Below are 24,126 nucleotides of genomic sequence, written 5' to 3'. Positions count from 1 at the left end.
GTGGGGGAGGAAGAGGTATTTGGTCATTGCCTTTCTCCTCTGGGATTGTTTTGAAATTGCTCCCGCCACATGCACCTTACCTGCAGGGTGCCTGCTTTAGGGTTGAATTTGAATCATTCATAGATTTCAAAGCAAAGGCCAATGAAAGCATCATTATATACTTAACATCTGCACATGAGGAAAAAGAGAGATAGAGAAAAGTTAAGGCCAACATCTTCAAAAGCATTAGTGCCTAAGTCTCACTGAAATCAATCTAAGCTGAGTCTAACAAGCTATGGACATCCGTGCTCAGGTGACTTAAATGGAAAGTCTGTCCCACTCATTCTGAGCTCCATCTCACTTCCTGAGGCCATACCTGTCCCTCCAGCATGTAGCAGCGACTGTTGTTGTTGCACAGTGTATAGAAACGCATGACATACTTTTTGAACTTTTACTTTTAGCAGACTGAAACCTCCTTTAATGTTCAGAAATATTTTCAGCTTTTAGAGAGAACCACTAGATGATTGCCAACGACAGAGTCTCATAAGGTTTTGAAAAGCAGACTTTATTTAATAGGCACATCATTGCTTTAATAGCACTGGGCTGCACAGCTCACTTCACCATTTGTAAATGGTTTTGTTTGATAACATTGCATTTCCTCAGTGTCGGTAGGATTCAAGTAAAAAAGTTACTGCTTTTACTTCCCTATCATTTCTCAAGATGGAAAAAAAAACAGTACAACAACTAGCACACAGGAGCATAATACAGATAGAACTGCCTGCGATCCAGTAGAAGTCAAGACAAACTCTAATATGAGCACTGAACAGTTAAAGCTGCAAGACAACCACGCTACATTTGCTCAGATGGGATTTTGCATTATGCAGGATAGAGACAAATGTTGCCCGCTAATACAACAAGGGACTGGCTTTCTTATACTGAGAAACAAAGACTGTCCAACAAAGACAAGAATGAGGGTTTCAAAACAAAACAGCTCACATGAAATCAGATTCCTTATTATTTCTGATTATAAAAGTTGTACTCCCTCAGCTGTAAAAGTTAAAGGCTTAAAAGAAAAGTACTGCTTACAGAACTCTAAACCTGCAATTTAATCAGCTTTTCCCCCCTATATTACAACTCTTTGTGATAAGAGAAAACCATCCTTAAGAGACAAAAACATAGTATTCTGGATTATTTTCATAATTAAGTAGTTTACTTGGTTGATATATTTTTTCCCTGAAAAACTGCATTTTAATATTTCATTAAATTCCACCAGTAGAAGCATACAAAATCAGAAATCATTAGAGGAAAATAATATTGCTCTACGAAAGAAAAAAGCATGACTTCTAACATAGTTTTATGAACATCGTAAAAGAAGCACATATGGCATTGAAACATTTTGAAAATGGAGAAATATTTTGTGAGTTTCAATGTTCTTAGGTTTTACATTCTGTTTTCTGAATGAATATTTCCAAAGTTAATATCTTGCAGGTTTTTTAATATTTTTCTAGTATTGTATAGGACAGACAACCTAAAACCAACAAGGCAGAAACCTAGCGTGCTGCACACTTTAATATACACTAGTTACTTTAGTTGCTAGCACTTTACACTGACGGTACCTACTGTATTTGTAAAACTCATTTTTAAATCAGCTTGTCAAAGCTTTCGAGAAGCAATCTGGGCAATAAGGTGGGTATTTTTAATGTCTACCATGAATACAGCCAATTACAGAATCAGAGGTCGCTCTCGCCATACAGTGCTGACGAAAAAGAGGTGTAATCCAGAGCTCCAGGAACAGAACCTGGGCCGGTGTACGGAGGCATTCTCTTGATGCAGTACTGAGCCTGCTCAGGAGGCAGCTCTCGACGTAACTCATCTGCCAGGATATAAGGCTGGGAGGGGGGAAAGGATTGACAAATTCAGTATGTATTCTTCAAAGACACAAAATATATTTGTTGTCTGTAGCTGTGATTAAAAAACTTCGACATCCTGCCTATTTTCCTGAGACCAAATATTTTCCTTGGTAAATTCCATCCCTAATGATGAGTTGAAGGGGACAATCCTACCAACAAACTGATTAGGTCAAAATCCAGTCTCAGGACATGTGACTGTTTACGTTAGCTACCAAGCACTGTGCAGCCATGCGTAGACTGCTACTGATACAGCTCGTCCATGGATAGGTAGTCAGGCTCTCTAAAGTGCACTGCTGCCCCTTCCGCAGTGACAGGACAGACACATTTTCAGTTAGAGCCTGTTAGTTTCAAGGTCCTAATATATTTGTAATGAAAGATGCGTTATTGCTCTTAATGGTTTGCATTTATGATATGAAGGATACCCTCTGTTAACGGACTTGACATTATTTAAAGTAGCAACGTAATGAAAACCATTTTTTCCTGAGACCTTGGCTTTCATCTTCCACATGAATTCCTACTGAGAACATGTCTGGAATTCAAAATGTGGTCCACAGTAACTGAGATCACAAAATCAATACAAACAGCCAGAATGAGAAAATCAATAGAGCGAGCTTGGGCAAATAGACCTGTATTGCTGTGATCTCATCTTTCTCCATAGCACAGGACTGGTTCCTGGCAGCACTGTTTATGGCCCTGACTCCTCCAGAAGCTCTTGTGTTGCCATTATCCTCCCTTTCATCTTCATAGACCACTCACTTGCCAGTGGATCTGGCTGCGGGGAGGAAAGTATGCCAAATTCAGGAGCTTCCTCCACGCACCCAGTAACTAGAGGAAGCCTCCTCCTCCTGCTCCTCCTAGGATAGGGATACACCACATTGCATGGCCCTGTTGAATGAGCTGTCAGGTCACAACAATGCTCACAATTAGGTACAGTCTTGTGCAACTGACCCAGGCTATGTTCCAGAGGGCCAAACTCTGCATTGAAACATCCAGACAACAGCATGAAAGGCAGAATGAGTTCTGTTCTAATCAAGGCTGTTGTGTGGAAATAACCTGATGTACAGTATATCCGTTATACAGACAAACTAAGTCTTGTCTAAGATGTCTAATTTTATGTTGGCTCTTTGTGATACGAGGGTATACAGACCAAGCCTTGAATTCTGCACCCATTTCAGCTAAGAGTCTTCATTCCAAACAAGAAGAAAAGGCAAATGCCTTCTCTGAAGTCTTAAAAACTGAAAACAAAGCTTCACTGTTACTAAAAGGCTTGTATAAGACTTTCAGCAAAGAAGGGCTAAATAGGAGAGCTACTGAATCCTTACAGGCAGCAGCACGATGACTGACCTTATCTGAAGCCAGGATTCTGAAGGAAGCTATCACTTGCTCAGCTGTGTCTGTGTCTGCCGTTTCTCTGGTCATGAAGTCAATGAAGGACTGGAAAGTGACGGTTCCTTGCCCATTGGGGTCAACCAGAGACATGATTCGGGCAAACTCAGCTTCACCCTTTCACAGAATCCAAAACAAAAAAATGGTCACCGTAATACCAATTGCCAACAGCCTGTGTCTCTCATGAACCAGTAGGGACCAGTGGTTACAAAGTCTTTAAAGCATCTTCCTGACTTAGGAACATAAATGCCGGAGTCGATAAAATCTGGGATCTTAAATGCCCACCCCTCTTTTGTAAAAAGGACTCGGTGCTTTTGAAAAATGTATTCTTTGTCCTAAACACATAGTAAGTACCTTTCAATTATCTTTCTGCAACTTCTTTCCCCTCCCACCCTCCCTCAATGCCTGTTTAATTTGTTTTAACTTAATACTTCATTTTCCATCCCATCCTAAAACCACTGCAATTTAGGTACCGCACAGGGAGGTGACATAATAGCCCAAGAAGCGGTGTACTTGCAGACCCACTGAACTAAGAAGTAAGGAAACAATTCTGAAAATTTCATGCCAAATATAGAACAGTTCAACTAAGGCTAATCCTTTTTTCCACTAAAAAGGGTGAATCTGGGGGGAAATTTTTAGAACAAATAAGTGAAGGAAAGCAAATGCAACCCCCAAAGCTAGTTTATGAGAATTAAACAGCATCAAACTCATTCATCCTCATGCAGATAAAAAAAGGAGAAAGAAAAAAAAAAAATTTAATAACTGTTAATTTCAACTTTTTAAAGTTTCCTTAATTCAAAGAGCAATGCAGTGGACCATAGAATATGGTTTTCAAGTGTCTAGTTTTACTTGTAACTTCCTTTTTAACCATTTGAAAATAGAGAAAAAGCAAAGAAACAAGGAACTAGTATCTCTACTGTAAATTATATTATTAGTATTCTGTCAGTTTAGATAAGCTTTAGTGTTGCTGTGGTTAATGTTATAAGCTGTAAGCAGAATCAGTTGCCATTGTTTCTTAAAATTCATACCAAATCATAACCCATTGAAATTAAGCAAGCTCTGAAATCGTCGTGGTCCATCAATCCATTCTTCCTCTATTGACCAAAACAACGTAAGGAATATAGAAGGGAAGGTTTGAAGAATCCAATGTAATTTCCAGAGAGATGACGAGTTTAGACCATTGGCATATTGGATCCAGTGTATGAACAGTATTCATTGATATTGCCCAAGCAGGTCACCAGAATCATCATCAGTTTTAAAGGAGGAAGAAGTAACTAACATATTACACACAGAAAACAGACATTTTCACCACAAGAAGTAACATCAGGAAAGGCCAAGGGAGAGATAAGGGAGAAGAGGAGGTAAACGAGACAAGAATACAGAGAACACAACCAGAGAAGACAAAGAGAAGGGCAAGGAGAAAAGTTTGTTACTAAACTAGTCAAACTCAGGAGATGCTCAAGCTGCCTCCCTGATATGAAATGTCTGAAAGGTTCTGCACGGCATGCTGTAGTGACTAAAAGTATAGTTAAAACCAGTCTGAAAATAGTGTATCACTGACTATTTCAAATACTCCACTCTAAGGCTAAGGTAGGTACACTATGAGAGCTGTCTGCTGACATAAGGGAAATAAGCGCAGGGATTTTCCTTCTGACCGCAGGCTGTGGAGACCTGGACTACAGCAGAGAGATGCGCATACTGACTTAAAGGATGAGCCTTGCAAGACTTAGAAGGAGGTCAGTTGAAGACCTCATATAAAAGGAGGTTGCTCATTTTCCAGACAATAGCATATCTGTGGCATTCCTGGCTCAGAGCTGAGTAAACATTAAATGGCATGATAGCAAGAAGGTAAAGAAACATTTCCTCTGTGCTGTGATACAGTGTAGTGGTTTGGAGAGAACCGTGTCATCCTAAATCAGGAGAGAGCAGTAGAGAGCTTGTGTTGAGTCCGAGGAAAGGAAAATTAGCAAAACTCTGAGTGCAAGAAGCATAGGAGCTCCCCACAGTTACCTAGTAGAGTCCAAATAAAACATCTCGAACCAAGTAAAAGAAACAACCTGAAAAATCTTTGAAAAATGCATAGAAAAATAGGGCTCCAAGCGATGCGGACGGTCCATTTAACCCAGTTGTCTCCCCAGAGGCAGGTTCTTTTCAAAGCATTTTGACCAGTACATTGGATTTTAAACCCACAATCTCTTTGGCTATTATTATATTGACCTATCTGAAAATAGAACAATATCAGTTTCTTCTACCTGCAGGTCATTTCCAACCTGTCCTAGACTGATGAGGCAGGCTTTAAATTCATCAGAATGCAGATTGTCAGATTCATCCTAGTATCCCATCACAGGTCATGCATTTGTGAAGGTAAAAGGAAAGAAAAAAAAATCACAGATCAGGTTAGTTGGTTAGTAAAGAACATTCTACTCTTGTATTAATAACCACATTTTTACAGAACTTAATAGAAATGTAACATCAGCATATTGCAATGAATTACCTAAAAAGTGTACAACTTTTGCAGTTTCATGCTTTAGGTTTTTTCTTAGTGGAAGAGGGTCCTTACTTCAACTACAGAGTTAAAACTGTGCTTCCTCTACAGGTGCTTTTTTAACATTTTTGCTGATAAGGCAGTTTTTATTCTATTGAACTGCCATTTGCTTCCTTAATTTTCTATTGTCATACAGTGTATGTGAGATGTAGTTAAAAGATCACTGAACTTGGGCGAAACATTTTTTCCCCACTCAATTACTGTTACTTCACTCTTGATCTGATAATATTACTTAGCAACTGAATATGCCTATCTCAAATGAGAGAAGTACAAAACAGTTGATTTCTTGTCTAGATCCAAAATAAATTTATAACTGGCAAAATAAATTTATAACTGGCATAATTTATTTTCAGTTATCTGTCTTCTTTAATAATCTATACAGTAAGGTTTCGCTTTGAAAACTGACTTTAAAAAAGCCCCATTGAATTCCAGGTTAAATGGCTCCTAGTAACACCACATCAAACTGGATCATTGTTTTGAACCAACATTTTTTTCCATTTTGCAGGTCAAGAAATTCACACTAACTTCTTAAAAACAGACTGGCTCATCTTTTTCTTCCTGTTCATACAAAATGTGTCTATCAGAGGTGTACTTCAGATCAAGTTAACGTATACAACTAAAGAGATGTTCTAAGATGAAAAATGATTATGCTTATTGATTTTACACACTGACAGTTTGGAGAAGATCCAAGGTTTTCTTTCTGCTACATATTTGCCTGCTGGATCAATAATTTATTTTTGAAAATTTCTATGTAGTTATGCATAACTAAAATTATAGGAGTTTTAACAAATGCACTGGATTTATTTAATATACTAATAGGATAAAGTGGTGCTTTATTAAGTTCATAACACCATGCATTTTTCACATACCATGCTGTTATTATATTGACTCCCTCTGCATCAACCTCCACCAGCTCCATAAAGGGAAGATGAAAAATAACAGTGGGAAGTCAATGACGAGAGATAAAGCAAAGCTGCAAATCTGGAGCAGCATTTAGTTAGAAGCCATAATCACAATGACGTTTTTTTCCTTTAACATTTCTATTTTGTAGGATAATTTCTGCTGTAAAGCATTCAAAATGGTTTATTTTATCATTCTGAAAATGTTAATCTGGGCTGACTTGAAACTCTCCAAAACCATCCTGGAGACAGGCTACGGCAGGTCACAGCAGGAGTGAAGTCAGCTCATTTTACCTTATTGCTAAAGCCGAAGAGATTACTGCGTGACTGCAAACAAAATGACATAAAAATGGGAGCTAATAGCCAAATCCTGTCCCTCCGCCTCCTCTACCAGGTGTTGGTAGAGGACTGTTACCTACTTGACTACACCAGGGGGGTGAGTGGTCAGTATGTGCATGAGCTCCCTAACCAGGCACATACGGCAGCGGTAGTTGTGCAACAGGTAGTGAAGGGCAGACGGGAGTGAGAAAGGCCAGCACATCTACCAAGAAACCATTTTCTTTAGGAGAGGAGCGCAGTGGTTGTGCTGGAGCTCACAACCGTCATCTGGTTAAGTGGGACTCCCCGGTGAGGGTCCAAGTAGTTGTGCCATGTGCTATAGCAGGTTCTCACATTCTCATAGTGAATTTTTTTTATCTGCATCATATATGGCCTAAAAAGGCATCTTTGCCTTGCAGTATATCAGAGTTTCATGGGATACAATGGTATTTTGCAATTAATGCATAGATCAAGCCCATGCAAGGGCCTTCTCAATGGGAAATGGTTCTTTGCATTTATTTTTATTGTTTGCAGATCAACATTAAGCACTGAAATTAGTTTTTTAAAGCATATAAAAATCTTTGCCTTGTTCATCTTTTCCTGCCAATACGAAGTAAAACACTGACATCCTCCTCCACGTTTCATTATTAGTCCCCAGAAATCTTTTCTTTCCCCTTTGTGATTTATATGTGGCCTTATAAAACAAGTGAGCTTCTGAGTCAAAGTAATCCATTCTTAAATGTGTCCTTCAGTTTCCTGAATGCTAATTGACCTGCATAAGCCTGATCATGTGGTTCCTTTAATAGGGAGCTGTTGTTTTTCTGTTAGTAAAATATAGGGTGGCATGATGCTATTGTTCTGCATGCAGAGCTCCTACTTAAAATCTGTAGTTTGCACAAAAATCAATAGTAGAGTATGTTAACAGCCATTAGAATATTACATGCAGAGCAGCTGCAGATATTTTATCACATACTTTGCAATCTTATTTAGAATTTACTGAATATACTGAATCTGAAAAAGGAATCCCTGCATAAAAAGACTTCAAAACCAGTGACTGACAACGTATCTGTGTTGGTGTCCCAATTTGTCTGCATACCATAATTCAGCTATGCACCATTTTGAACACTTCTAAACTGCTTCTGTGATTCAGACATTGTGTCCCACTTTCTCTTTTTTTCTCTATGCAGAGCATTAGGGAAGGAAATATACCAGTGTTTCTAAAGATTTATATTTATACCTACAGCTAGACTGTTCCTTCAGGCACAGCCTCTAGCAAGGAGTAGTAGGTAAGCAGCAGCATCCTCAGGAATAAACTCTGGGGTACCAGCGTGCGTACTACATGCTTATTGGAAACACAAGAGTCTAGAGGGCTGCCCCCTTGCCCCAAGGAAGGTAGTATATTTACCACTTGCCTTTAACAAGGATGATTTGTAACGCTTTCTGGGCTAGCACATCTCTGCTGGTGGATGCACTGAAAGAAACACAACTCTTCCTGCCCTTGTAATTCTTATATGCATGGTGCCCACTTACTCACTGCAGTTTGAGAATCAGGGGCATGTAGCCCCACCCCCACCCCCCCTTGTAAAATACCAAATAGTCTTCTTTCAAATATTCAAGATATAGAAGCTATTTAAAACAATTCACCTAATTATTTAGCTCTCTTTCAAAGGATTAACAACTGCAGAATTAAGGTCCATAATGGATTATGAACTGTAAGATTTTCAGTTTTTTATATATTCTTCCTGGGGAGGAAGATAGGGGTTCCTTCCTCAGACTTATAAGCAAAGGAAGTTGTTTCTAGAAGCACTCTATAAAAAGTTGTTAGGTTTATGTGTACCAAAATACATTCTTTAAAATGGAGAAGGGAGCTACTCTGCATATTAGTAATTTGCTGACATCCTTAACACACACTGAGAGTCAAACATTAAGATATGTATTACATTGAAAAATGCCACAGAAATAAAAGCTATAGCATGCATAAATGATTCTGTTGTGCTTAAGTATTTAAAGCCTACTCATCATGGACAGTATTCATTTTGGGGATCTTTTCTGGCTATTCATCATTGTGAATAGCAGTCCAATTCTTTCAGTGTATTTTTGTAACTATGTCAGGCGTTCAGAAATGCTGCTAAGCGCAACAAAATTATTACATATATTGCTAATGCCATCTGACATGGAGAAGCCAGTATTTTTCATGTTAGTGCTTACGTTCAGATGATCCAGTTTCATCTTCATTTCTATTTGAGGTAATCAAGACCATAGAAGAATCCATTACTGCCTTCTCTACCTAAATTCCAAGTTTAGAGTCTTCATTATTTTATGTACCCTGAAGTAACTCTGAAGCACCCTGGGTTTCCTTTATTCACCAACACTAAATATTCAAGTGTGCAAGGACATAGAAAGGATATAAAAATGAAAAACAAGCCTGCCTCTCTCAAACACGTTTGTTCAATGTCTCCTTCTGGCCTGGATAGATTGAGTCGCATCTGCCCATTAAATTACAGTGTAATTTAATCAGTATAAGCTTCTCTTTGTTATCAGTGTTTCTACTATCTGTCCTCTGCAGAAAGCCTGGCTTGATGGCTGAGTGGTGTTAGATCTTACCTTCTTCCTTTCTTTAACTTGCATTATGCTACTAAGAACATAACTGTTGCACTGTGTCAGTGCAAAAGTCCTCCTAGACCAATTTCCCATGTCTGATGCTAAGGGAAGGAGTTTACTAAAGGGGGCGTATGCAAAATTGTCCTTTTCTTAACGTGATCCTTCCAAGCCTCTTTTTTAAGGCCTTTGGATTATATCTGTCGTGGGGAAAGGTAAGGTCTGCAGCTAAACTTGCAGTCCAGGCCCATGTTGTTGAGGCCATAGAAACTGATGAAGCATCTATCTCCTTCTGCTTCTGACCCGGCCACTCAGGCTTCCTGCAACAGAAGCAAGGGCAGAAGGGACACTGCCTGAAGCCAAGACTCATTATAGCCTCAAGAAAGGAGACAGCCAGGGATAGGCAAGGATCTAGGAGCTGGGAAGCACCTCTGTGTTGCACATTATTGTCGTAGCCCATCTCCAGCCTGCCGGCAGCTATGTGACACGAGCACCCTCTTCCAGGCCATACAGCCTTTCCTAAGGCCTTGCTCTATTGTATCCTTTGGGATCTCAAAGTCTTACTACATCTGCAAAGCCTAAAGATCCATAGCAATCTGGATCTGGCTGGTTGGTGTAGGATTTAGCTTCTCCCTTCAAGACCTTCTAAGGCACCACGAGATGCCTGTAGTATCTCCTCAGCCACTGAACCAGCCTTGCTGCGAGCGTGGCAGAGAACTCATCTATGAACTACAAAGACACAGGGATGCTAGAAATGGCCATCTAGTGTAAGATATACTAGGATTCAGTCACCTTGCTTCCTTATCTTCAGGGAGCTGTCAAATCTTTGCACAAAGTCTCTGGTTTCCCTTAATAGGGTCTCTCAAATACTGGCATGTAATTTATCCAGGCCTGGTACTCTGCTTTTAATAGCTCTAATTGCTCAGTTATCTGCTCCAGTGCATTGGGAAAGCCATTAGTACGCTACTTCCTTCCACCCCAGGAAATTTATCTCTGCTTCTGTGATGTTATCTTCTTCTTCCTTAGAAAATACAAAAAGGAATTATGCTGCACTAGAATCACATTAAGATTTTCCATAAAATCTGTTCCTGGTTCCTGTGTAGCTAACCTTTCCTATGCTTGTGTGTTTCTTCAGAAAGCAGAGATTTGGCAATTCTGCTTTTCTTTCTAAACAATTAAGGTTATTCTAAAGAATATTTAGCAAACTATGACTGTCAGCATCCAATGCACATCAAGTATAAGTCCAGGTATGGGTAACCATTTTGAGTAGAGCTGGACAAACAGGATGTCAGTGAAAAGAAAGTGGCATTTTGCTATAGCCTGAAATGATTTGAAGGAGCCAACTCATGTGATAACAGAATATAAGTCAGAGGTTAAGCACAGTCTGCTAACTACAGGAATCTGTACTGGGAAAAAGACAACACACTGGTGCTGCATTATGGTAATCTTTTTTTCAGTATTTGAAATGTGAACTTGGTCTTGAAGGTGGGTTCATGTAAGCACAGAGCCAGCAGAGCTAACTCATGTACAGATTGCTCTCCAACTGGGAATGTCAGATCCCTGTCTGCATGTATTTTGCTATTGTGTCTATTAATAGCTATCTTTTTAACCCTCTATCCATGAATACTGCATAACTCACAGAAGGAGTGAGTTAAGTTTCTTCACAATAATGTTTTCATTCCTGCTTTTTTATTCATCCATGATTAGATAACTGAAAAAACCAGCTTCGTACTTCCCACATACAGCCAGAAAAATAAAGGATTTTCCTTGACAGCTATCAGTGCCCCAGCTATATTCCCTACAAATCTATTTCTAGGGGGACAAGTTGTGATTTAAAGAAAAAACCCCCTGTAATCCAGATTACAGCTAAATTTAATGAGATGGAAGCCACTGGCAAGTATGCAGAACATGCTGCACTGCCTTAAAATAAGGGGCATGTTATTTTCCACAACACACAGATTTATCCAGTTCTGCCTGTTATTTGAACAAATACTCAACCATATTAGCAGATCTATAATTTTGAATTACATTTAAAGAGTAAAAATTAATCTTTAATGTATCTGTACAATGCTATGATTTCATAAGGCTGTAAATTCTTTGTTAACTGATCTTTTTTGCTGTTTTAAAAAGAGCCCATTGCTACTGCATTTGTAGTTTTTTAAAAGGCTTACATTTGGAATGAAAAGAAACTTGCTTTTTGGAACAATAAATATTGCTAGTTGAGAAAAAGCAGTACTGTACCCTGTCAAAATGATTGAATGATGCTCTGAAGTCATTCATTTGTTCCTGGGTGATACCCTTGGCATCTCTTGTGAGGATCTGAGTCTCAACCTCATTGATAGTTCGAGCAATGGTGGTAAGTAGGAGCTCCCACCCAACACGGATGTGCTATGAGAGAGAAAATACTGATTTATTAAAGAATCAAATATATTCTTCTAAGAGTATAAAAGGTACAGTAAGCAAAAAATCAGCTCTAAATATTTACATGATATATTTTCCATACCACTAACTATATTATGACCATTAAAAATAAAAATGGCCTTCAGAAAAATATGGAACTAGTTTCTGAATGAGTACTTCTTCGCTAAACGTAAAAATAAATGAAAATAAAACAAGTCTTATGAGATTGTCAGAAAGTCTGCCAAATTCCATCCTCTGTTGCAGTCTCTTCATATCAGGGAAGGTAGTTCTATGGCAGAAGAGGGCAGAATAAACTAACAAGTACAAAAGGGAGTAAATGGCTACCTCCATAGTATAGTTGGTGTGCTTGTTGTCAAACACCAGGGCTTCTTGTATAAGCTGATGATCTCCTTCCAGTTTGTCAATGTTGTGTTTATAATTAATGATATTGTGCTCATATTGCTTCAGCTGATTCATCTGGTCCTCCAAAGGCCCTGTCATTTCAATAGAGCTGCGGGCAATTTCCTGTCAAAAGAAACAAAGACACCCCCCCACCCCGCAAAATTTAAGCTTCAGACTTGCTGATCTGACCAACTTTCACATAAATATGTAATATTTGCATACTAAGAAGCAATAGTAATAAAACCTTCATACAGTGGAGAAGATAAATTTTACTGTAGAAAACACATTTCAAAAGAAATGTAGCACATTTATTTCTGGAATTAGTATTGAGACCCCAGTCATCCTCATATCTTTCCTTTACAGAAAGCAAAAACTAAATAGTAATTGTTTAGTGATTGATTTTTCAAAGCTACATCTCCTGCTCACCATCACGGTACCACTTGTACGAGCTTCTACAGTTTTAAAAATCATCTTAACAGGTGCTAAATACTTCAGGATCAAACAGCTGGTGAACTATCATGGAGATTGCTGTTGTCCTGTATATAAAGCAGAGATAAAAAATTATAAACCACTTTGTTTGTCAGCTTCTGCATGAGGGTCTGACACTCACCTCCATCTTGGTCTGGATCCATGGCCCAATGACATTGGCCTGAGCAGCAAACTGGCGACGCAGGCGCTCGTTGGCGTGCTGGCGGGCTAGTTCCTCCTGCAAGGATTGATCCCTCTGAGGCACCAGCTGCTTCACCTGTTACAGTGGGAAAGCACAAAGTGTGAGTAGGCACAACTGAATAGTTTAAAAACAAATGGAACAATTAAGTCTGCAGTTACTAATTTTTCTTGTTGGTCTGAAGGCTGATATCAGAAGGACAAGCCAGAAACATGATCACTATTTTATTTACTAATTCTGTGCTAACATAAGAAACTGCTAACATGGTCTTGGGCAGCCTGACCAGAGACACTGACATGGAGAGAGAAGAAATTCTCACCTCTGGCTGGATTCAAGTTCAAGACAATTATTTAACTTGAACTGCTATTAGAGAAGTTACTTCGTTTTTCTTTTGAAACACAGGTGAGTTTTCAATCTCTAAGTAATTGTTCTAAGAACAGTTGGTGCAAAACATTTTATTCAAGCACAACCATTACGATAGGATAACACGAGACACATTCTGTCCATCGTGTATATCTGAAGGTCTCTACTACATTGGAAATGCTTTTTTTGGCTTACCCTTCTCGATTGCCCTGGGAGATTCTGAATTTTGTCCTTATTGGTTGGTTTTTATAACCCATTGAGGGTGTGTTCTCGTCTGTGTGAGTTTATGTATTTGGTAAATTCATACATTCTACACAATCATTTACTTTCAGCATATTATCTGTCTTGGTTCCTAATGAAATAAAGTTTGTGTGATTGTTCTAGGAGCCTCTCTTTAATCCCTCCCCAGTAATTTTTTAAGGTAATTGCCAATTTCAATCTAATTGGACAGAAAATTAATGGTCCCAAAGATGCTAATTTTTTACAACACTTGTGAAAAGCAGCAGCTGGGTAGAAGAGACACACGAACTACTCTTTATACTGAGAGAAAGAATACAATAATTTTCTGTTCTTTTGACAGCACTCCCTGGCCCATCCGCTGTCCAGCCACCAGCTCTGCACTAGCCCCAACACATCCTTCTCTTGCCCTGCCAGAAAGGACATAGGTAATATTGAGTGATGGGAGCAAGGGATATTGTGAAGTGATCCTAGTAAACATAAGGGAGAGCATAAGATACTGTAGAAAGTTCATTCTGGCATCTGATGATCTAGAATAATTTACAGATTTATTGTAAAGTTCTCTGAATATTCTCAGTATTCCTAAACTAGAATACTGTGTTACAATGTCCTTTATGTATTTAGCATACATTACCTTTTCCCACTTGCTACGAATCTCTTCCACAGTAACAGTGCTGTAAGGATTGCTTGCGCTTATTCTCATGCTGTAACTCTGAATAACTTTTTCAACTTCATTCTGGATTGACAGTATGGCCTGTCTTTCACCATCTGCCTCTGGCAAAGTAGCTTTAAATTGATCATGTGCAGAGATTAAACTCTAAAATCAGAAACAGAGAGGGAAAGCATGAAAACTTTAATATTTCTTCCAACATCTGGAAGATCTGCTGTAAATAAGCACAGCTCCTCTCTCAGCCTCTCAAACACCCTGTCTACATGTATCTGTAGATACAGGAAATAATACGTGTAGATACATTCATGAAACAGCCCTCATTGAGTTTACCAGGACCATTGCTTCTTCCATGATCTCTGGAATGTGCTTTCACACCAATGAAGAACCCTATTTATAACAGAGCAGACATTGCCTATCACAGAGAAAATGTCAAAACAGGTATGGGTTTTTTTTCTTACACGTGTTCTACTCTCCAAGAAGGAAAAGCTTCCTTTCTTGTTTTCCCTATGACTGCAAGTCAAAAAATAGACAACCATTTACCTGAATTTCCTCTATGCTATGAACAATAAACATGTCCTGTAGGTCTTCCATAGCACCTTCCATCCAGTTGTTGAAAGGAGCAGCTCTTTTGGCAAACTCCAGGTGAAGCTGATCAATTGTTTCAAGCAATTTCTCCGTCCTCTGCACAGGTTGGGAAAGGTACATTCCTTTGTTACTAGGGCAAGACCTAGCTCCCCACACACACCCACCCATGCACAAAGTCATGCCATATCTTTTTAAAAGCAGTTGATTGTATTGTTGAGTGATTTCACCACCTGCTTTAAGGATTCTCACTCAAGGCAATAGGACTAATAGTAAAGATACTCTCATATCCAACATGTTAAAAGGGGTGAATGCCTTTGAAAGATAACAGGTGAAACTACTGTTTCACTACTGATATTTTAAGTATTTTTGTTATTGTGATCTATCTGCAAATAGATCAGGAAGAGTTACACATATGTTTTCCACCTTGGCATACTTGTGTGCGACTTCCTCTTTTCTTAAGGAACATGGTTTTGGAAAGTATCTCAGTGCTTTGGAATACTCACTACCAAAAAATTAACTCAGTGCTGGCCGTTATCCTGTACCTCACCTGGTTAAGCACAAAGGATGAAAAGGTAAGCACCTAATGGCTTTTGTTATCCTTGCTGGACATCGAATTCCCAAAGAGGGGTGCTATAAACCACATGCCATTTGTTGCTGCTTTAGAACTGTCCTTGGCAGCTGAGCACTGTCAAGTCTGCTGTGAGCAATTCAATCTGTTTGCAGATGAAACCGTAGCAAAATGAAATAGAGACCTGAGGAAAGGGTTTATTGCTGTTTGGATTCCAAAGTGGACGCTCAATGGCACTGTTTCCAGATCTGAAACAACTGGTTTATTCCCCCCTCCCTGCCTCAGCTGAGCTGCTGATCATTGTTATATGGCTTACCTCCAGTGCCTCTCTCCTTTTCTGAGTAAGTGTTCCCAGGCTGTCCCATTGGTCACATATCTTTTGGCATCTGTCATTCACACTTGCAGCATCATGGTAGTCCAGTTCACTAAGAAAGAGTGAAGACAAAAATCTGTCTGACTTTCTGAAAGACAGGAGCAGCTGCATTGTCCACACTTTTCCACTGTCTCACACTCTTCCACTGGCCCTCAGTAATTCTTCCCCTTCTTTTTGCAATATTTCTTCTCCAGGTAAGCAAGTGTTGCAGTATAGACATGTGTGATCTAGACATTCAGCATTTCAAGAAGCACAGCACAGGAACAGGATCAAGCTCCTCTGCTGTGAGAAGAATCAAGTATCCATTCATCCAATCCAGGTTAGTAAGGCGTAATCCAAGACAAGTAAGGCGTCTAACCATCTTTGTCTCAGCTGTTCCTGTGGTACAAGCAATTTGATCTCTTGAAGACCAGAATGCTTCAGTCTGGGACTTTATCAAGTTTCTGAAGATTGGTACAGTTTTAAATTAATTGGCCTGAAATACATGTTTTGTTTTAAATAATCCAATGATCCTTTCCAGCCTCATATGCTCTGAAATTATTTAACTGAGAAACAGACCTCAGGCTGCATTCAAAGCGTAATCTCTCTCTCACAGGCCTGGCAATACTAATAGGGCTGCCTAGATCTGGGGCACAGAGAACAATTTTCATCTTCCTCTCCAGGAACTCCTCACAGAGCTACACCCTAGAACTGGCTGGTTCAGAGAACAGGAATCTCTAGACCCACGTATGCTACCAGCATGAATCAGTGCACCCACAAAGGATGTAGCAATTAGCACTGATTTTTCACCTGCTTAATAGGCTTATATTACCCTGACAGAAAGCAACTTACTATTCTGCCTAAACTTTTTAAGGCTCTGTCCGGAGATTCTGCACTGAGTCTGTCTCAAATTGAATTTCTGAATTTTTGCAGATAATCCCCTTGGTTCTGCTGCAGCCATCATGACCATAATAAAATACATGTGTTTGGCACTTTGGAAGCTCACTTTTATTGGTGTATCATCATCCACTGAATTTAGCTCTTGGCTGCTCCTTGAGGACGCTTTGCCCAGTACTAAATGTTGCAGAGATTGTGATTATGTGACAGCATGGCAATATGAAGCTAAGATTTACTTTAAGGCTTGAACAAGACATTAAATGCAGACAGAATTTGTTCCCTTCTTTTGAACATTCTTCTCTAGGCAATTGGCAAGAGGGATGTACAGATCACTTCCACCAGTAACTCAGAGAATCACAGAGGACAAAATGAGAATAGAGGTAGCTTTTGTCCGTGAAGCTACACTGTAGGCAGTGTTCATGCTTCCTCCTCTAAGCTCAGTCAGAGCAATCTGGTTTGGGATAAAGTTCAGAAGTATGTGAACCATTCTGTTTAAAAGAAGCTTCAGATGTGCTGCAATCCATCGACTATTGAAAGTGAAAAATGGTAAAACAAGTAAAAATAAAATGGCATAACAATTTTAAAAAATAACAAAACCAACCCAAAATTGTGAAGGTAGAATTGTTACATGTAAGGAGAAAGCTGCCAGCAAGTCATACTATACCAGGGCTCCATAACTCGAAAACTTGTTTCCTCCTGCAGAGCAAGCCTTTTTGTTAGCCTTCAAGGAATGCCACAAAAGCCATCTATCTGTTAAGAAATTTTAAGTCAGAAGCATGGAGTTTTGGATGACACAGGCTGAGATATATTTTGCTGCTATGAGTTTTTGGCTAAAAGTTGTTTTTGCTCATTATAGCATATTGAGATTATTAGATGATGTTCCTGTGTGAGCTGCGAGCTCCCTAAGTGGATAGGATGTGGAGATTTGTATTCTGGTCTCTTTTTGCATACCACATCTAATATACCAGAATATGGACAGGGTATTTTTCCAAATACTCCAGGTCACATCCTTGAGAGTACTGCAAATTTTATTTTTGCTTCAATGGATCACTTATCTCCTTTTGTCGATTAGGATAAGGGCAGGTGTCCTTCCATGAAAGTGAGGGACTGATTGTACCAGCTCTGGTCAAAGTCCTGGAAGGTAATGTGCAACGTTCCTCCACCAGCTCTGCCAGGGAGGTTCAGTCATTCCCCATAAGATCTCTGCTATCCTATTTCTTCCAGGGATATGTGCTGTTGGACAAATAGGTAGGAGAATAATATTATCAAAACAACTTTTAAAAAGGGCACCCGTGGGTCAAAAATCATAAGTTAGATCACCAAGCGGCATTAAACAGTGTAGCTCCACTGCCTTTCTGGGCCAGCTGTAGTTTAATTCAAATAAGTGTATTATATGTGTGAAAGAACATTTTTCTGCTCAAAGCAGGAGAAGAGGAAGAAATAACAACTCATAGGAGATTATTTACTTGGAAATAAAGCACAGGTTTACATTCCTTGTCCTATTGTATCTCTCTCAACATTGAAGCTGTGAAGAGACTAGACTTCACATTTTGTAAAAAGACGTTTTGCTTATCATGCATACACAAAGTACTGCTGCACACGTGTTACAGAGCTTCCAAGAGAACAGTCATTTCTATTCGTTTGGTTATTTGAAATCTACAGCCTTTGGAATTTAAAAATCATTAAGCTATTCTTCTTGGTCTTAGAATCATAGAATCATAGAATCGTTTAGGTTGGAAAAGACCTTTAAGATCATCAAGTCCAACCATTAACCTAGCACTGCCAAGTCCACCACTAAACCATGTCCCTAAGCACACAGAAGTAACTCAATCTTATCTGTAAAGAATTAAAAATTTAGTCAAATTTTGTCCTGATCCAGAGAAGCACTTAAGTATGAGATCACTTCAGGAACAGTGATAGTGTCACGAAAATAACCTGCTGAGCAACATGCTTTAGCACTGCTTCAGAACCAGGCTCATGTTAATCATGCACGTAAGCACAATTTGAGCCCAGGTTTCCAGAAGTAAAAAGACTCTCCAAATCAGTGCTACAGATAGCGGTCTTCTTGGCTGAAAATAAGTTGCTATACTAGAAGTGATGGATATGCAAGAAACTACATTCCAAAAATTTTATCTCCATGATCGAAAACATTGAAATGAGCACACAAGACCATAAATGAATATGGCGCTTCATATTACAGCTCACTCAATTTCTATTTAGCATTTGCTATGTCATAAATGGCAATTCCCATTTTAGAAATGCCTGAGTTTTTCCAGCTTTGTGCATAGCCCTACCCAAGCCTTGTCATGCCTCATTGCTGAGGATTTCTAAATCTATACAGGCTGCAACACAACAATCTTATAGCAGCGTCCTGGCTGGAATCACCTGCTTGCACACACACACGAATTCTTTATGTAAACAGCACCAATCAACAACCTTTTAGCAACTTTAACCTTAAGCACACAGTGGACTGAGCTGCTGCAGCAGAAAATATCAGAACAGACAGGAAACTGTAACTGATAGAGTTCAAGGTCACACAGCAATTGTTCTCCTTTGAATAGCAACATTAGGCAGGCAAGAGATTGACTAAAACAAAACATGGAGGTGTACTGACTTGGAATTTAGACACAGATGATGACGATTTCTGTAACAGCCTGATCCAGCGGCAAAAAAAACCAAGAAAAAAATACCCACATTGACTTCAATAGGCTTTGGATCAGGTGCCAATGCACATTTCTTAGCATTTCGACATTAGTCAATCCTTCTTTAAAAAATATGAATGGAGAAAGAAATTAGCATTTTCATTGTGTGAGGAATTATGTATAAATTATTAAAATCAATATTTAAATAGAAGCTGCCCATTTTCTTGCAGCTAATAATAAAACTTGATCTTTATGACCTTTCATTCAGTGTTCTCCAAGGGCATCAAGCCTAACTGAGCTACTGAGTCCCAGTGAAAGATCAGGCACTGATAGCCCCATTGTATGGAGAAACAGAGAAGTCAAAGTACAGCATCTAAAAGCAGTGGGTTTTCAGCACCTTTGCAGCCCATGCCACAAATAACTTGTTTAACTTCACACAGCAAATTACTGAAACAACTGAGAAGAGACAATCCTAAAATAGACAGGATACAGTGTTCACTGGCCTCACCAGAGGTAAAGGACACAGGGTTCAAAACGCTGGTAAGCAGATGCTGTGCTATGTATACTACATTCCCAAAGTTTCTCATCACTTGTAAAGCTGAAGCTGAATTAACAATGATTAGGCATTTCAGAAACTTTCTTTAGTATAAAGAGGAACAAATAACTCCACAACAGAGATCAAGGCGTGACAGAAGGTGTTTCATAAGCTTACATACTCAGTGAAATCTCCATCCTCTGTGTTTTTCATACTTCTTTCACACTAAGAACCAATACTTACTCTGCCTACTGTGCTTTCCTTTTCCTCCTTTAAATAATCTTGAAAAATAGGATTTTTCTTCTAAATCCATTTGAATTACACAATTACTGTAAGTGCTGCTGCTATCAGGTTTGAACTACATCTTTAGAGAACTCTCTGATTTTTAAATTGTTAATGAATGCAGAGCTGTTTATGAGTCATGGTCCTTCACAAAGTGAAAAGAGGGCATGTTTTTAACACTTGATTTTTGAGTAGTAACTGTTTTGCCTATTCAAGAAGGTGAGAAACTGAAACTTGGAGAGTTGAAGCCAAGGGCAGGAATCTGAGAATTTTGATGTTGGCTCCTGTTTCGACCACTACCGCACATTTGTTCCTGTTGGCTTTACAGATTTATACTGAGGGTGAGCAATGAATTTAAGTATGTGCCAAATTGCTAAGATCAGGAGTAGTGCCACTGATTTACAGTACAAAACCACTGCAATTAACTGCATAAGATTATAAAATCAAATGTGCTTAGCTTGGTGTACAGACCAAGATGACTTTACCAGAATAGGGACCATCAGTATGTAACAGTACAGTTCTGTCAGTATGGACAGAGCTTTGCTGACAAAACTGTGCTTCACACAGGTGAATTAACAAAATTCCCACAAACAGAAGCAAGCTCCACTGATAAGGACAGAGTTTAGCCAGAGTAACTGCATCAACACGCAGGACTTCTGCTGCCATAAGGGTGTCTGTGAGTCACAGGCCTTGACTTTTCATGTCCCTGACTTATGTAGCTAACCTCAACAATACGGATGTAGCCTAAATGTGTTGTAGAATTGTTCTCAGCTTTGGCTGTGTTTTCTCTGGGCATAGTATGCTGAGTGAGCAAGTGTTGGTCCTGTGGCTAAGTTGATGGAACTGTGGGTGAAAACTCCTGCTCTCCTATAGGAGAGCTTGTGTGCTTGATTGCTTGTGTGACCCTGGGCAAGTGATTTAGTTTCCATATGCCCCACTGCCCTTTCTGTAAAATGGAGACAACGGCACTTCCAAATATAATGCAAAGAAAATAAGTATACTAGAGACAATTAAATCTTCAGAAAAGTCAGTGTGTGACCCACTACTATAGAGATAATTTAAGGATGTGAAGCCTTTGAAAGGAAGAATATACTTGTGGGAAAATACTTGATTTTAAAGTGAAGATGCTCGATCTGTAATTTGTGTAAGTGACATTATTTTCCAAGTTAAACAACTTAAAGCCAGTACCTCTCAGCAGACCATATGAACTGAGAAATAAACACCCCCAGCATTCTCATCAACACACAATGGACTCATCAGTAGAGCTAATGCTAAAAGCTTACTGTTAAGTCAATTTTAAATTTTTCTTTTCAAATAATTTTGGTCAGTTGAATATCTATATTTGGTTGGGGGTAAGGGGGAGATGAGGGAAAGGTCTCAGTGACCAGCTCAGATAATATACTTATGAAGCTATCTCTGGAATTCTTACGTTGGTACCTATGACACTATCAAATTCATTGGAAAGAGTTTATCGCAAAGTTAAATGTCAGCAGCTGCAAGCCTTTAAATGGAACATACTTCAGCTCCTGGGCAATGGCAGCGATCTGTTCCACCCTGTCCTGGTGAGCAGCCAAATCGCTCTCAAAAGCTTCATGTTTCCTTAACATGGCGCGGACTTCTGTCAGAGAAGCAGATTCATAATCCTTCTGAAGTAAGATCTGCTCTTTGCCTGAAAGAGGAAATTAAAATATTAGTAATTTTTTACTAATTTTTTGGTTAGAACAATTGCAAATTTAGTCAACTTTTTAAACTGAGGCACAGTGAAAATTACATGTATGAGATGAAGTCCCACCCCCACTGAAATCAGTGGCAAATTGTCAGCACAAGGTTTAATTGTTAATTAGAAACACATATTTTTAAAGATCTCTCAGTAATTCCTTGTTTCTTGCATAGGCTTTTTATACTGGTCTAAAAGAGCAAGTATTACATTCCTTGAGAAATTGGCATAAAAATGGTATATTGGCAAAAACTGGGGCTCTAAACTATTGTGGTAAGTCTTTTGTAGTGTAGACTTACGAAACCAGAAATCACACTGCTATGCTCAGTTTCACTCTTACTAATGATCTGTTATTCTTTTTCATGTTCTGCCTTCAACTCATTATTCATTTCAGCACTTCCAAAAAAAAAAAAAAAAAAAAAAGATTGATATGTGTGGCTGCCTGTTGTATCAAACACTGAATTTTAAGTGGAAAATGCCAACCTATTTACAAAAAGCTAGAGAAGCAAAAAGCAAATCAGAAACTGAAAGATTACTCCTCAGTAGCTCCTGTGTTGGACAACTGAATCTATACAGACAGCCCCTACAACTGCAGCTCACCACATGGCATTACACAGCTCTCTGAATTATAGAGCCAGAAGGGACTATTGTTTCACTTGCTATGTACCAGCTTATGTGAAGTTTTCCCTACATAACAGCCGTAACATGTCACCATGAGTAATTTATGCTCAGAAAATAGGCTCTCAGGGCTGATAAACACTGTAGTTTCCCTTCTAGTATCTGCTTGGCAGCCATTTACAGCCTCATATGCTTCCAGCAATTGTGTTACGGGATGGACTCTGGTTTACTTTCACAGTGTGAAAAGATTCTAGCTGGAAACAGCCAGAAGCATGGCAGAAGCAAGGAAGACTGTTGTCAGGACAAACAATAGGATGATAGAGCAGATCTATGTTTAATGGTCCCCAACAAAACCGTATGCCAGTGTATGGTCCTATAGCTGTTACAACTACACGTAAGGTTAGGTTACCCTTAAAAAACAGAACTATAAATGAGGTGTAATCCAGGGTACGGAGCAAAGCAGAAATGAGTCTGTTATCATGTAGTTTATGTGGACTGTTCAAAACATCATGATGACCAAATGCTAATCAACTCAGAATAACGCTGTTAATAATTTCACACTTAACCAGTGGTGTCACTGCGTTCCTGTTTGGATTGCCGGTGTACAAATACATAGAAATCCATTAGCAGTAATGGCCTCTATTCAAATGCTGAATATTCCTATTAAGTTTCACTCACTACCTCAAGAGTATGATTTTTACAGTTACATTTCATTATCAACATGCCTACGACTTAGGATCATGACTATAGTCAAGAAAACCTGCAATTTTATCTGTTATTATTTTAGGTTTCTAAAACTGCCCAAGCTACTTATGAGTGAGTTTCTGGCTGGCAAATATTCAGCGCTGACAGTTCAACTTTGAACATTAAAACATTAAAAATGTTAAAAGCCATCTCTGCTCACCATATGCCCACTGCTCATGAGTGGAAGCCTTCTGCCTAAATTTCTCAGCCAAGTGTTCAAGTCTTTCCAGTCTTCGTATTTCATTCAGCAGCCACTCTTCATAGCCTTTCTCAGCTTGTTCAAGTCTCTGCCAAGCGCCGGCAATATCCTGTGAAGAGAATACATGGGAGACAGGGGATGAAACGATAATCTCTTTTTATCCAAATTTGCAGATTTCCGATTCATTCACAATTTTGCTCCAAAAAGGGAAGTTTTTATGTCCAGATTTTGTAAAATCACAGAATCATAGAAAATGTTGTCAGGCAGCTCAGGAAGTCTTGTAGTCCAGACATCTAATAGTGTGTCCTATTCAGGTGGGTTCATGAAAGAAACCCCTGTACAAATGGCTTCCAAGCATAGCTGCTTCAGTGTCTTCACGACATATTGGTTTTACCTCCCATTCTACCATGTGCATGTTCTTTTGTGACATACCTATCTGTTATCAGAATAAAAGTGCTTTGCTCTTGGAAGTTGACAATAGCAAAATACTTAGTATCAAGAGGATTTGGTGCGTATTTTATCTGGAATACAAATTCATTTCCCTTTCTGTGGTGCATAAAGTTTTGTGAGCTTCCTCGGAAACTCAAAGGCATGAGTAGGAAACTGAAGTAAG

The 24,126-nt window shown here is 39.1% G+C and overlaps 1 protein-coding gene across 2 annotated transcripts in view; it reads right to left on the bottom strand.

Moving 5' to 3' along the window:
* Positions 1–523: 523 nt before the first annotated feature.
* ACTN2 (actinin alpha 2) overlaps positions 524–24,126 on the bottom strand; it is a 70,220-nt gene continuing 46,617 nt past the window's right edge. For both annotated transcript variants that reach the window (XM_075495973.1, XM_075495972.1), the window contains exons 11-21: positions 23,475–23,622; positions 21,754–21,904; positions 15,844–15,952; positions 14,915–15,055; positions 14,339–14,521; positions 13,048–13,182; positions 12,381–12,560; positions 11,877–12,023; positions 4,304–4,369; positions 3,234–3,392; positions 524–1,868 (exon numbers count right to left, since the gene is read on the bottom strand). In XM_075495973.1, the coding sequence (XP_075352088.1) occupies positions 1,710–1,868; positions 3,234–3,392; positions 4,304–4,369; positions 11,877–12,023; positions 12,381–12,560; positions 13,048–13,182; positions 14,339–14,521; positions 14,915–15,055; positions 15,844–15,952; positions 21,754–21,904; positions 23,475–23,622 (1,578 nt within the window). In that variant the 3' untranslated portion in view covers positions 524–1,709. The remainder of the gene's footprint in view (positions 1,869–3,233; positions 3,393–4,303; positions 4,370–11,876; positions 12,024–12,380; positions 12,561–13,047; positions 13,183–14,338; positions 14,522–14,914; positions 15,056–15,843; positions 15,953–21,753; positions 21,905–23,474; positions 23,623–24,126) is intronic.

This window comes from Mycteria americana, chromosome 3 (genome assembly GCF_035582795.1).
Source record: "Mycteria americana isolate JAX WOST 10 ecotype Jacksonville Zoo and Gardens chromosome 3, USCA_MyAme_1.0, whole genome shotgun sequence".
NCBI lineage: Eukaryota > Metazoa > Chordata > Aves > Ciconiiformes > Ciconiidae > Mycteria > Mycteria americana.
The sequence above is the reverse complement of the archived record's forward strand: the minus strand, read 5'-3'. Positions and strand labels throughout refer to the sequence as shown.